At 39.8% G+C, this 14,320-nt stretch overlaps 1 protein-coding gene across 1 annotated transcript; it reads left to right on the top strand.

Annotated features, from left to right (window-relative positions):
- The first annotated feature begins 271 nt into the window (after positions 1-271).
- LOC125457692 (extracellular calcium-sensing receptor-like) lies at positions 272-12,350 on the top strand. The gene is made up of 5 exons (XM_048542259.2): positions 272-556; positions 5,619-6,452; positions 6,543-6,770; positions 11,214-11,337; positions 11,449-12,350. Exons 1-5 carry the CDS (start codon positions 299-301, stop codon positions 12,348-12,350), a joined length of 2,346 nt encoding a protein of 781 aa, XP_048398216.2. The 5' UTR covers positions 272-298.
- The last annotated feature ends 1,970 nt before the right edge of the window (positions 12,351-14,320 follow it).

Genomic DNA, 14,320 nt, shown 5'->3' with positions numbered 1-14,320 from the left:
CTTTTTTTTTTCGAAATAAATCTATTGGATGTAAAAGTCTCCTTAACATCTCGTTTGAAATTGGGCACATTGTCAGGATTTTGCTTAATGTCAAGTAAAAGTTTGAGCTGCAGGGGCATAAATCCATCAATTTCTACCTTAGAGGCAATGGAGTTATTACTGGATAGAATTATAACCAAAGAATAACGACGCTGCGACCCCTCTGATATAACTGTATCGTTACATTAAATGTCTTTTTAGAAAAAAAATCTTGTTTCTCCACAGCTTTCGGTTCAGACCTTTCCGTTTTGCTCTGGCGATGATTTTTGCAATTGAGGAAATAAACAATGACGCAGCCCTGCTTCCCGGTGTCACACTGGGATACCGCATTTACGATTCTTGTAACTTGCCCGAGTTTTCATTAAAAGCAGCTTTGGAGTTTCTAAACAGTCCTGAGACCAACATTTCCTCTGATAACTGTAAAAACTCTGCTGTTGTTTCGGCGATTGTTGCTGATTCTGGATCCACGCAGTCTTTAGCAATAGCACCTTCCATCGGTGCCTTCAGAATCCCAATGGTAAGATCTGGCGTTTAATAACTCACTTGTGCAGAGTGAACAAATTTGAGTGAATGATAATCGACACTGTGTGTGTTTTTTAAACCACCTACGTAAAATTTGGAACTTTTTTCGTGTTTCAAAACAGACCAGAGTCTTCATTTACATTTTCATTGGAATGCCCTGTCAGGATGGTGAGACTGTCCAGTACGGTCCCGACTGATTTTCTTCGATTCGGCATAGCCATTGGTTTATAACGAGGTTATTAGATTTTGAAATTGAAGATATTGCTTCGGACATGCCATTTCCGAAACCTGGCGATGAAAAGAACTAAAATATAAGAAAGAAAAAAATTCAAAAATGGTAACGAAAAACGGCAAAAATGGTTTATTTTTATTCTTTCATGAGATGCGATCAGTACTGACGAAATCAACTTTTGTTTCCAGTCCCCAGTGACCTTGGAGCTGAATAGTTTCCTAGACCATCTGCGCGCGAAGTTAGGAGTGAATCAGATTACATGGAATAACATTGGTACGAAGTGACACAGTGCCATGGTCACTGATACTGGAGCTATGTTTATAATCCAGATGTATTTCTTGAATATACTTTTCACTGTTGGCCATAGACACATCAGCACTGCTCCACCTTCATCCTTTCCTCGTAATAACAGATTTTACACGCGCTAAATGGTCCACATCCTAAAGAAAAACCAACAACTTTGTCAGAATCCAATGATGCTATCGCAAACTTTGGGAAAGGTGAGATTTTTTTTTGGCCCAAAGGTAGGGGCGTTACCAATGTGCCAGAATAGCCTGACAGTGTTTTACTTTAGTGCATCAGTTTGTAAATATTTTAATGGGTTTCTATCATGACCTATGTTAACTTTACTTATGCCTGATCAACCCAGGCATTACTAATTTATGTGTAAACCCGCTCAGTGTTCTAAACTTTATGTGTTACGATATTTGTTCGACTTTTATTTTAACTGAGACCCTACAACACATTTGATGGAAACAGCTCTTCAGCTAACTGAAACCCCTGGACAGGAGATTTTATTTAATCGCGTGCTGACGACGTTGAACTGCGACGTAAAACAACAAAAAAAATGTTTTAAAAACACCAACAAATCAAGCACATCTGTAGAGTGAGAAACCGTAATAAAGGTTGAGTTTGATAGCCTTCCATCATTAAATTCAATTCAGTATTAAATTCAATCATCGAAAAAGAATGAATACCATTTGAGATATTTTTCAAACTCGACAACAGACTGAGAAAAGAGAATAAAGTGTGAAGCTGGGTCAACACAGCAGGCCAAGCAGCATCTCAGGAGCACAAAAGCTGATGTTCCAGGCCTGGACCCTTCATCAGAGAGGGGGATGGGGTGAGTGCTCTGGAATAAACAGGGAGAGAGGGGGTGGCGGACCGAAGATGGAGAGAAAAGAAGATAGGTGGAGAGTAGAGTATAGGTGGGGAGGTGGGGAGGGGATAGGTCGGGAAGACAGACAGGTCAAGGAGGTGGGATGAGGTTAGTAGGTAGGAAATAGAAGTGCAGCTTTGGGTGGGAGGAAGGGATGGGTGAGAGGAAGAACAGGTTAGGGAGGCAGAGACAGGCTGGGCTAGTTTTGGGATGCAGTGGGGGGAGGGGAAGAGTTGGGCTAGTTGTGTGATGCAGTGGGGGGAGGGGACGAACTGGGCTGGTTTCCAGGCATACTATCTGGACCAATTTGTACACTTACTTGAGATTTACAACAACTGCAGCATTATGTATTAATTTCCATTACTGTTCCCATCAATCAGTTGGTAAATATCATATTTCTGTGGAGAAATGAGTTGATAGGGTTCGAAAACAGACTTGCAAGCTTGCTCAGCTGAACTGCTTTGGTGAGAATGTACATTGTGGTAGATGTCCTGAGAAATTATTGACCAATTATATGGCCATCATTTCTAACTGCACATTTTTACGCTCGTGCTTACTCAGTAATGGGGTTTAAGTTCCTTCACTGCCAATCAGCAAACTATTTTTCACTTGGTACCATCACAATTATTTTATAAATCCTAAAATACTTTATGCAAATTTATCTAACCCTTCTGTATGACGGTAAATGTAAACATAGTTTAAACAATGTGTGAAGATGGATGAACACAGCAGGCCAAGCAGCATCTCAGGAGCACAAAAGCAGATATTTTGGGCCTAGACCCTTCATCAGAGGCATCTCTCTGATGAAGGGTCTAGGCCCGAAACGTCGGCTTTTGTGCTCCTGGGATGCTGCTTGGCCTGCTGGATTCATCCAGCTTCACACTTTATTATCTTGGCTTCTCCAGCATGTGCAGTTTCCATTATCTCTAACATACTGAGAAAAGTCAATTTCAGCCTCATAATGCTTTGTCGATGATTGACTCGGTAGTTTCATAAATGAGTTAATGTCATCTTGATTTCAGCACCGTGAAACCCGACTACACGGGACAACTTTTCGTTTCAGTAACGGCTGAATATCATTCTTTAAGATGCAAAAAGATGAGTAAAAATAATTGACATTTCTGAAGAAGAGTACCGACCCTAAACGTTAAGTTTTCCTGCTCCTCTGATGCTGCTTGGCCAGCTTTGTTCATCCAGCTTCACACCGTGTTATCTCAGATTCTCCAGCATCGGCAGCTCCTAAAACACTCTTCTCTAAATTCTCTTGTGTTATCAACTTTACTGATTTTCAAAAAAATGAATGGATACCATACATATCTACTCCCTGAACATTTGAAATTAAGGAGATGTAAAATGGGAAGCTAAACAACATAGCACATGCATGAAATATGCATAAAACTTGAGGTTGTTGACTTGCTCGCTGAGCTAGCTTGTTTTGATGAAGCGATGTTGTTTTACTCCGCATGGAATTTATGCTATATTGTCTGTTAGAGGAAGTTGAATTATTTCCGGTCTTTTTTTCTGCATGGGTGTGTAAATTGTCAATTCTGTACGTTTATTGATTACATTTTGGTTGGGAGCCATGCATCTAGAAATTCCCATGCCTGTCTATTTTTGGCTTAGGCTACTATGGTTAAGTTGTCCTAGTTAAACTGATAGCCTTCATTGTCAAAATCTACTGATATTAAGGAAAGTTTGTTACTCACCTTCCAGTTGTGAACCACTTTAACTCCCCCTTTCAACTGCATGGGTGACGTGTCCATCCTGGGCATCCTCAAGCTTTACACTGATGCCACGCAGAAACTGTAGTTGCAGCACCTCATATTACGCCTTGGAAACCGACAACCCAATGGTCTCAATGTCGACTTTACCCATTTAAAAAGCCTCACACCCCAGCCTCATCCAATGACCAACCTTCCCTGTCATCCCTGCCTCCTTGAACTGACACACTCCGTCCATCTTCTCGCCCACTGATCCTCCCACCTCACTGATCTATCCCACCATTGCCTACCTGCACTCACCTATTACCATCCTACCTACCTTCCCTAGACTCACCCCCTCACTCTATTTATTTCAAAGCTCCCTTCCACCTCCCCATTTCTGAAGAAGGGTCCCAACCCAAAATGCCAACTTTCCTGCTCCTCTGCTGCTGCCTGACATATTGCATTCCTCCAATATCTGTTATCTGTGACTCCAGCATCGACAGTTCTCACTATATCTCAGTGAAAGTTCATTGTTTTGTTTTGCTGCAAGATAATGTTTGTGTATTCTGATGGGTAATTTCCTTTCCAGTCTGTTAGATGTAATGTTTTTGGCAGTTGATGCATGGTAATTTGTAAATGACATTGGTTCTGAATGTTGTTTGAATGGGCCCTTTAATCCTTGAGAGTGTTTGTAGTAGCTTGGCTGTGGGCTTGTATGCTACCACGATTCCTAGTGGTCTTTGGATCCTTATTGTCAGTTCTGATATGTTAATGATGTGGAGTAGTGTGGCCAGTGTGTTCAGGCGTACTGTGTTCTCTTGTTATCTGTCTAGCAGGCACCTGCGGAAGAAGTTGCGGCGATATCCAATCATAGTAAAAATTTTGTGTCGGTGTTCTTCCTCCTCCCTGCTTAGTTCTGGTGTGTAGCAGTGAGTGGTGGCCTGTTTATATGGTGTCCTAACAGAGTTTTGTTTGTGGGCGCTGGGGTGGTTGCTGTGGAAATTATGCCATTTTTTGATTCTCCTTCCCATTATGTGGTCAACAGACATAAAGAATTAAATCCCCTCTACAAACCTACGCAGAACAAAACCAGAAATGGCACAACTCACCATAACAGCTCTGACAGTACAAATTCCAAGGGGAGTTGAACAACATTGCTTCACCAAAGGTCGCACTGATGATGTTACCTAACAAGGTAATGAAGCATCTGAATGGAAACAAGCCACGTCTGCTAGCAAGTCAACAACCCAAGCTAAAAATCTTGAATGTATAAGCTTGACTTGCAGCAAACAACATAATAAATAAAATATTGAACAACAGAACGCCAACATGATTCATGCCTGAGAGACAGTGAGATCAACATTGGTCCCACAGTTACATTACATTCTTCAATGTTCTACTTTGCAACATTCAATTTAAAAAGAATCCAGATAATATTGAACATATTGTGAAAGATATCAGTGGTTGGATAGATTTTTTTTAATGTTTGGGCAATGCTGTAAAGCAGGTCATGTATAATTAGTCGCATATCCCAAATGTTGCTCGGCTTTTCCTTCCATTGCCTTCAATGCAAAAGGATGAAACATGAGATCAGCAGTAGACCATCACAATGATGCTTCATGAACTTTGAATTATCCCCAAGTAACTGTAGAAAGAATACGAGAGTGTTTGACAATGTTCTTCACCTTAAATTGTGAGAATAGAACACTTTGTGTGCCTGCAGCTAGGACAAGATGAATCAAGAAAGAGCAAAACTTGAAATAAACATTGGGAGAAAATGTACAAATGAGCCATTTTGAAATTGTGAACTAAGTAGCACATTATGCATTTAAGATGGGCCTCTTTCGTAAGTATGATGCATATTGGAAGATTTTTCCCTTCTCAACCAATTTCTATGCCTTGGTATGAGGAATTACAGCACATGATAATCAAAATGCAAATGCTTCTGCTTTATTTTTAACAGGTTAGCTACTTTTCTACCTGCACGTGCCTCAGCAATAGAAAGGAATATCCATCATTTTTTCGAACAATACCAAGTGATTACTATCAGGCTAAAGCATTAGCCCAGCTCGTGAAACATTTCGGATGGACCTGGATTGGAACTGTTAAGAGTGATGATGACTATGGGAACTTTGGAATGCAAGCATTTGAAGAGGCTGTGCAACAATTAGGCGTTTGCATTGCTTTTTCCGAGTCATTTCATAAAACATTCACTCGAGACAAGATGCTGAAAACAATTGACACTATAAAAACCTCGACTACAAAGGTTGTCATTGCTTTTGTTGGAGAATCAAATATGGGTGTTCTTCTGAAAGAAATGATTAGACAAAATGTTAGTGGCATACAATGGATTGGAAGTGAATCGTGGGTTTCCACGTTGCTTCTTCCTCCAGAAGAAAGTAAAAAGATTGCATCTGGTGCAATTGGAGTTGCAATTCGCAAAGTCAGTATACCTGGGTTGAGGGAATTCTTGATGAAAGTTCACCCATCCTTGTATCCAGGAAACCTCTTGGTGAAAAAGTTTTGGGAAAGTTGTTTCGGCTGCAGTCTAAGTGGCGGATTCAAACCAGAGACTCAACAAATTGAGTCAGAGCTTAAGGAATGCACAGGTAGAGAACATTTACAGAATGTACAAAATGAATTTACTGATGTTTTACAGTACAGGGTGACTTACAACGTGTACAAAGCAACTTATGCTATAGCTCAGGCACTTCATAATATGGTATCATGTAAAACTGGGGAAGGACCATTCTTCAATGGGAGTTGTGCAAACATTTCAAGTTTTCAACCATGGCAGGTGAGGAATATTTGCGTAGTTTCATCACAGAATTCAGTGTTGAATATTTGCAATTAACATAAATATTTTCCCATTTTATTTCATTTAAAGTTATTATATTACATGAGAACGGTGAATTTCATAACCAAGATTGGTGAAAAGGTTTATTTTGATGAAAACGGAGATCCTGTTGCAACATATGACATTGTAAACTGGCAACCAAATGCCCTTGGTACAGTTGACATTGTAAATGTTGGGCACTATGATGGATCAGCCCATTTTGGAGAAGAATTTTCCCTAACAGAAGAGGCAATTGTTTGGAGTGGCGATCAGAAGTTGGTAAGATTTGTGCATAATATTTCATTTTAAGCACTACCTGACTTTTGGCTTCAATGTAGTTTCTCAGAAACGTAAAAGCACATTGGTGATTTCATCAAACAGGTTCCCACTCACTGCTGGGAGATGGTAAGAATTGCCGATGCTAGAGTCAGAGAAACACAGTGTGGAGCAAGAGGAACACAACAGGACAGGCAGCATCAGAGGAGCAGGAAAGTAGGCATTTCGGGTCAGGACCCTTCTTCAGAAATAGGAAGGGAAAAGGGACATCTGAAATAACTACAAAGAGGTGGGGTGGGACTTGGAAAAGTAGGTGGGATGGTGACAGGTGAGTGAAAGTAGGCAGTGGTTGGGGATTGGTCAGTGAGGTGCAAGAGAAGATGGGGCAGGTTGTGTCAGGCCAAGGATGCAGGGATGAGAGGGAAGGTTGGTCATGGGATGAGTTGGTGGGGTGGGAGGATTTTGAAACTGGTAACATTTCGGCCATTGGGTTGTCAGCGGAATATATGAGGTCAGCTCCTCCAGTTTCCAAGTGGCATCATTGTGAGGAGGCTCAGGATGGGCATGTCACCAAGGGAGTGGAGGGGATTATTGAAATGGCTTGTGACTGAAATGTGTTGCCGTTTGTCATGAAGAGAGAGTAGGTGGTCTACAATGCCGTCTCCAAACCTCCGCTTGGTCTCAACAATTTAAAGGAGTCCACATCGGTAGCAGCAGATGCAACAGACCAAATTGACAGATATGCAGGTGAATTTCTGTCTGATGTGGAAGGTTTGTTTAGCAACTTGAATGGAGGTGAGGGATTAGGTTTAGTGGCAGGTGTAGCATTTCCTGCGGTTTTCGAGAAAAGTGTCAGGGATATTGGGGTGACAGGGGATATTAGGTTCATTTTTGAAGACCCTCTAGGACTTGATGCAATAACAAGACACTGACCTGTTTAGAAAAAGAAAACACAAATCCTTTATTACAAAGCAAGTACAAGCCATGGAGGATTTCTATACTCAACCCAGCACAGAATGCAGAGTCTCATAAGCAATTCTCCCTGAGCAGTGGACAGTCCCTACATTTTATACCTTATTGAGTGCATAATACATAAAGCAATTTTACATCTCACAATGGCATGATACATGAAACAATCACTACTTTGGACAATAACATGATACAAAAACAATTACTACACCAAAAACATAATGAGAGCAGGATACAATAATGATGGTTTGCAAAGTGGCTGCGAATGTCAGGAGGTGACTTCAAGTTGCCGAAGAGACAGAATGTAATTTCAAGCCACCGAAGTGTCTGGCTTGAACAAAAATCAGTGCCCTGACTCCTTTAGCAGAAACAGAAGTTATATACATTACACATTACAAGATTTCAGAAGTCTCAAGTCTTTACAAATGCTTCTCACCTAATCTTATTTGAGACAGTTTCCACATACCCCTGTGCAGGAAGACAAACTTTACAAAGTTTATATATTATTCCAATTGGCCAGGAGTTTTAAGGCAGTGTCTTCCCACCTCGTTGTAAGCAGATAAAGAGCATTAAATTATAGAGAATATGGAAGCCAATGGGATGTTATCCCAAAAAAGAAACTGTCAGGGAGTGTGGAGCGGACAAGGGATTTGCAGAGACAGCGTTCCTGATGACAAGCAGATAGCGGTGGGGAGGGAAATATATCTTTGGTAGTGATATCAGATTGTAGGTGGCAGAAGTGGCGGAAAATGACACATTGGATGCAGAGGTTAGTGCGGTGATATATGAGGAGAAGAGTGATTCTTCTTTTGTTTTTGTTGGGAGGAGTTGATGTGAGGGCAGAGATGTGAGAAGTGGAAGAGATCCGGTTGAGAGCATTTCTGACTATCGAAGGGGGATGTTATAGTCCATGAAATAAGAGGACACTGGGATGTTTGGGATTGCCCAACAACTACTGCCCATTCCCTGATGTTGAGTATGATTTCAAACTATCAGGCATTTTTATATGGAACAGGTATGCTCAACAATTCAATACTTGCTTAGTTTGATCGATCCCGAATGAAAGATCTGAGAAATGTTACATATGCACTACTTCAGCAGCAGGTGTTATACATAACTGATGTAGTTAAAAATGACAAAATGTAAGGCATTTCAGTTAAGAGCAAGAGTTCTAATTGTCACTATATTTTAAATGAATGAACAAATGAATCTATGAACAAAGAAATAACATTCTAACCATACTGAAAAGTGGGTTTGAAAGTAATGTTCAAACCACATTGGATTCATTATGTTGATGCCAAGGGACATTTTGGTTCCATCCATCTTGGTTGTAAACATATTTGTGCCACAGAAGCAATAACTGTAGCCAACAATGAAGGAGTTAATATTTTCTACATGATATCCAATGGCATCAACATCATTAATTTCCCCACTGTCAATATGGGAGCTGATGCCATTGAGTAGAACTGGACAAGCCATATAATTTATATGGCTAGAAGAACAGGTCAGAGACTAGGAAACCTGCAGCAGGTAATTCACCTATGGACTTTCCAAAACCTACACATCACCTAAAGGACACAGTAATGTGATGGAATACTCCAAATTGCCTGAATGGGTGCAGCTCCAACAATAATCAGAAGCTTGAAAATGTCAGTTATAAAAAAAAGCCCAGTTGTTTGGCACCACTCTCACAAACATTTAGTCTCCCTCACAAGAAATACTCAGGAGCAGCATTGAAACAATGCAGTGCAAAAATTTAACAATGCTACTGCACTTTCTTATCCCCCCACCACTTGCATTCGGAAGGGCAAGTAAATCAGAACACAACAAACAGCAAGTTCCCCTGGCGGCCACTTCCCATGCCTGAGTTAGACATAAGAGCCAGTGCCTTCAGTGCCACTGAATGAAGCAAAATCCCGGAATTTCCTTCGTTTTTATTGTAATAAATCTAAATAAAATCAAAAGGTTTGTAACAATTCAAGATGACAAGTCAGAGAATGGGCAGTAAATGTTGGCCTGGGTAGCAATGCCCCTATTGCATGACTGAATTAAGGAAACCATTTTTACTTCTGAATCTGGGTTTCATTTTAGTCAACTAACAGAATTACGTCAAAATATCCTGCTGAACAAAGAGACCTTGAAGTGCAAAATTCATAGTTCCTTGAAAGTGGAGTTGCAGGTAGACACAATACTGAGGAAGGCATTTGGTGTGCTTGCCTTTATTGGTCAGCTCATTGACTATAGGAGTTTGGAAGTCATGGTGTAGCTGGGCAGGGCATTGGCTCAGCCACTTTTGAAGCATTGCATGCAATTCAGACCTCCCTCCTATGTGAAGCGTGTTGTGAAATGAGAAAGGGCTCAGCAAAGACTTATGAGGATATTGCCAGGGTTGGAGGGTTTCATCTACAAGGAGAGGTTGAATAAGGTGGGCTATATTCCCTGGAATATCGGAGGCTGAGGGGTGACCTTATAGAAGATTATAAAGTCATGAGGGGCATGGATAGGGTAAATAGACAATGTGGTTTTCCTAGGGTGGAGGAATCCAAAACTAAAAAGCATAGGTTTAACATGAGAGAGGAAAGATATAATCAGGACCTACAGGCCAACTTTTTTAGGCAGTGTGTGTCTGGAATGAGCTGCCAGAGGAAGTGATAGAATCGGGTATGATTTCAACATTTAAAAGCCATCTGGATAGGTCTATGAATTGAGAGGATTTAGAGGAATATGAGGTTTCTTTATTATTCATTAATGGGATCATGACGTTGCAGGCTTGGCAACATTAACTGCGCAGAGGGAAGTTCAGAGTCAACCACATTCCAGTGGTTCTGGAGTTGTGTGTAGGCCAGACCAGGTAAAGATGACAGCTTCCTTCTATAAAGGAGATGAGTGAACCAGATGGTTTTGTCTTCCCACTGACATCAGTAGATTATGAATTCCAGATATTTTTATTGCATTCAAATGCAGGAATTCGAGGTCAGGTCCCCAGAACATTATTTGTGTCTACAGGATTAGCAATCCTGCGATAATACCACCAGACTATTGCCTCCTCTAATACTGGCATTTTTTTTTAAAACTGATATATGCCATCTGAATGACACGGACCATTTGGACCAAACAGTCTGTTCCCGTGCTGTATATCTGCATGACTACGAACTATTTGATTTTATTTTTGACAGTACCTATTTCTTTTTCAATAATAGATGAGGCAATTCAGTGGACACACCATTAATACTATAATGTGAATCTGAATTTGCTGAAAATGTTCTCCTTCTGTAAACAGCAAACCTATTCCAAGCACTTTCAAGTGTCTTTAAACTGGATATGCAGCGGTCACAAACTATAAAATTACTCTTAAAAGCACTGTCCTAATAAATGTAATACGAATAGCATTCACCCTGTAAACCAGACTGAATGCTGTACTTTTGCTATGTCGGATTATTAATATTTCTTCTCCTTTCTATACACCTTCCTAATCAGGTTCCTAAAGCTGTTTGCTCTGAAAGCTGCCATCAAGGAACAAGGAAAGCAGGAAGAAAAGGACAACCCATTTGCTGTTTTGATTGCATACCATGTGCACAAGGAGAAATTAGTAACACAACTGGTAAGAAAGCATAAATACCTATAGCAAAGGAATGACAGCATAAGTTTGGCTTCTGAATTGCAGTGAGGGTTTTACGATTCTTCCTATAATGACCAAGCCCTTCTTTTATAGATTCCATTCATTGTATAAAATGTCCTTTGGAATTCAAATCGAATGAAAGACGGGATCAGTGCATCCCAAAGGAAATCGAATTTCTTTCCTTTTCTGAGACAATGGGAATCATTCTCGTGGCCCTGGCATTGTTGGGAGCTTGTACCACTGTTGGGGTGTTCACAATATTCTACGTCTACAGACAAACTCCGATTGTTAAAGCTAATAACTCTGAGTTAAGCTTCCTTCTTCTTTTTGCCTTGACACTTTGCTTTCTATGTTCAATTACATTCATTGGTGAACCTTCAGTTTGGTCATGTATGCTCTGCCACGTAGCGTTTGGTATTAGTTTTGTTCTTTGCATATCTTGTGTATTGAGTAAAACAATAGTGGTGGTGATGGCATTCAAAGCAAAGTTTCCTAACAATAATATGATGAAGTGGTTTGGACCAAGACAACAACGGCTGATGGTTTACATCCTTACCCTGGTACAATGTGCAATATGTACTGCCTGGTTAATTACATTTCCACCTTATCCTTTGAAAAACACTCATCACTTTAATGAGATCATTGTTTTTGAATGCAATGTAGGATCGCCGTTTGCCTTCTATTGTGTCCTCGGTTATATTGGATTTCTATCTTGCGTGTGTTTCATGGTAGCTTTTTTAGCTCGACAACTTCCAGACAACTTCAATGAAGCTAAACACATAACGTTTAGTATGCTTATCTTTTGTGCCGTTTGGATAACTTTCATTCCAGCTTACATAAGTTCGCCAGGAAAATATACTGTGGCAGTTGAAGTATTTGCTATTTTGGCCTCTAGCTTTGGTCTACTTATTTGCATTTTTGTCCCAAAATGTTATATTATTCTTCTGAAGAAAGAAAAGAATACAAAGAGGAATATGATGGGCCCAGTGAATTAAACAAAAAACCTTGAATGCTTTCGTCAATAAGGACTAGATATCTTAGTTCATATTACTTTCTGCTAATGATAGTGAATGACAATTCTATGCAGACAGCTGTAAAAACAAAAGTTTTACCAACACCTATTTTACATAATCAAATCAAGTCACAGTAATCAGCAGGAAGAGGAATTTTATATTTAATGTTTTGGACCATTTTATACATCTCCCTTGACTTTCATTTCATAGGGATTGAAAATCCTAAGTACTCCATATTTATTTAATGGCAAGTTATCATTAGTTCCTTTCTCATTCCTTGGCTACTTTCATCGTGTGGAGTTTCAATTTGAAAATTGCATAACCTAACAAAAAAAAATCACAGCTGAAATTTAACATCATGACCTGAGCAAAATTGATTACGCACATCAATTTCGCTAAACACATGCCAAACAATATGCTACTTTGACAATGAGGGGATTTGTGGAGAGAAGGTGGAGTGATGGCAGTGCTTGGAATGGAGGATGGTTTGGAATCTTCGAGTTCATTGTTTTGTTGGCAGTATGGAATAGATCATTGGCCTGTTTTTAAATTGGTTTTATATTCTTCTTCCGAGGGAGCATACAATTAATTTTCAATTTCCTTTTCATATAAACTGGCTAAACCAACAGGCCTTGCATTGCTGATTTAAATAATATATAGCATGCTTTTGCTAAAATATATTGCCTGTCTTCTCTCAATGATTTGCCATAATTTACAGTCGTATGTTCGACATTTCCATCATCTAATTTACTAAGTAATTCCTGAAATAATTACTTTTTACATAGACTGTTATGTACTGTGCATATGTTTTTCTACCTTGATTGAAACCACTGGAGACTAGAAGTTTGTGTTTCAACACATTTTCATTAACTATTCCTGCACTTTAGCAACAATATATGCATAAATCTGCATTCTTTCATGTCAAATAAAGGTGATATTAGTTTTGGTGTTTATTGAGGCAAAATTATAGAAAGCATTGTTTAACACAAGATGGTTGAACATTTTACCAGGAATAAAAATCTCCCATGGAGTAAATGAAAGTGCATAACTTAGAAGCCTAACTGATCAAACTTAGTTGCTTTGATGTGAATTCTGAGTGGGAGAAGTCAACAATCCTGGATGAGAAGACATTTAGAGACTATTTCATATCCCAATCTTGGAGGAGGTGAGTGGCCCTGGAGAAGATTTCAACAGTCTTTGATTGCCAAACCTGCGATCAAGGGATGTTACCTTTGTGATGGGACTGTGGGATGATTTTTTTTTGCTGCAAGGGCATGCTCCTCTTTCATATGATCCATAAGCAAAGAAATAAATTTATGTCTTCCATCTACCAGTCGTTGTCTCCTTTCAGCTGTCGGTTTTCAAGGCTGCAGACGAAACCCTGAAACCAAGAGTACACAGATATACTGTAGACAATAAACTTTATCACAATACTTGAGTTTCAATCCACCTCCAGGGCAGTTTGGTTGCCGCACAATTCCAACACCAAATTTATTTGGATGAATTTACCAGAATTAATTTAGAATGAAATATCAGGGCAGATAAAGAGAAGTTATTGGGCATGTTGAATGTGGATTTCCAAACAGCATTGATGACGGGGACATACCCTATGTTACTGCACAAGATATTTCATCTCATTTGGAATGATGGTAACCTGAATACAAGATTGGCTAATTCACAGGAAACCAAGAGCCAGAACAGACAGGTCGTCTCCAGCTTAGAAAATTGTAACTAAAGGGATGCAGTAGTGAACATGACATAGCTATTTACAGTATTTCTACCTAACTTGTTTGATGGGATGGAGTGTGCTGCAAGCAAATTTGCTGTTGATAGCAGGACAGGAAAGCATTATTTGAGGGGGGTAATGTGTCTGGGCAAAATACCTGCATAGGAATCTAATTAGGTCAGATGAGATTGGCAAAGCGTCAAATGGTGTTTGTTGTGGGATACTT

This window comes from Stegostoma tigrinum, chromosome 14 (genome assembly GCF_030684315.1).
Source record: "Stegostoma tigrinum isolate sSteTig4 chromosome 14, sSteTig4.hap1, whole genome shotgun sequence".
Lineage (NCBI taxonomy): Eukaryota > Metazoa > Chordata > Chondrichthyes > Orectolobiformes > Stegostomatidae > Stegostoma > Stegostoma tigrinum.
Note: the sequence above shows the minus strand (reverse complement) of the source record. Positions and strands in the feature narration are given on the sequence as shown.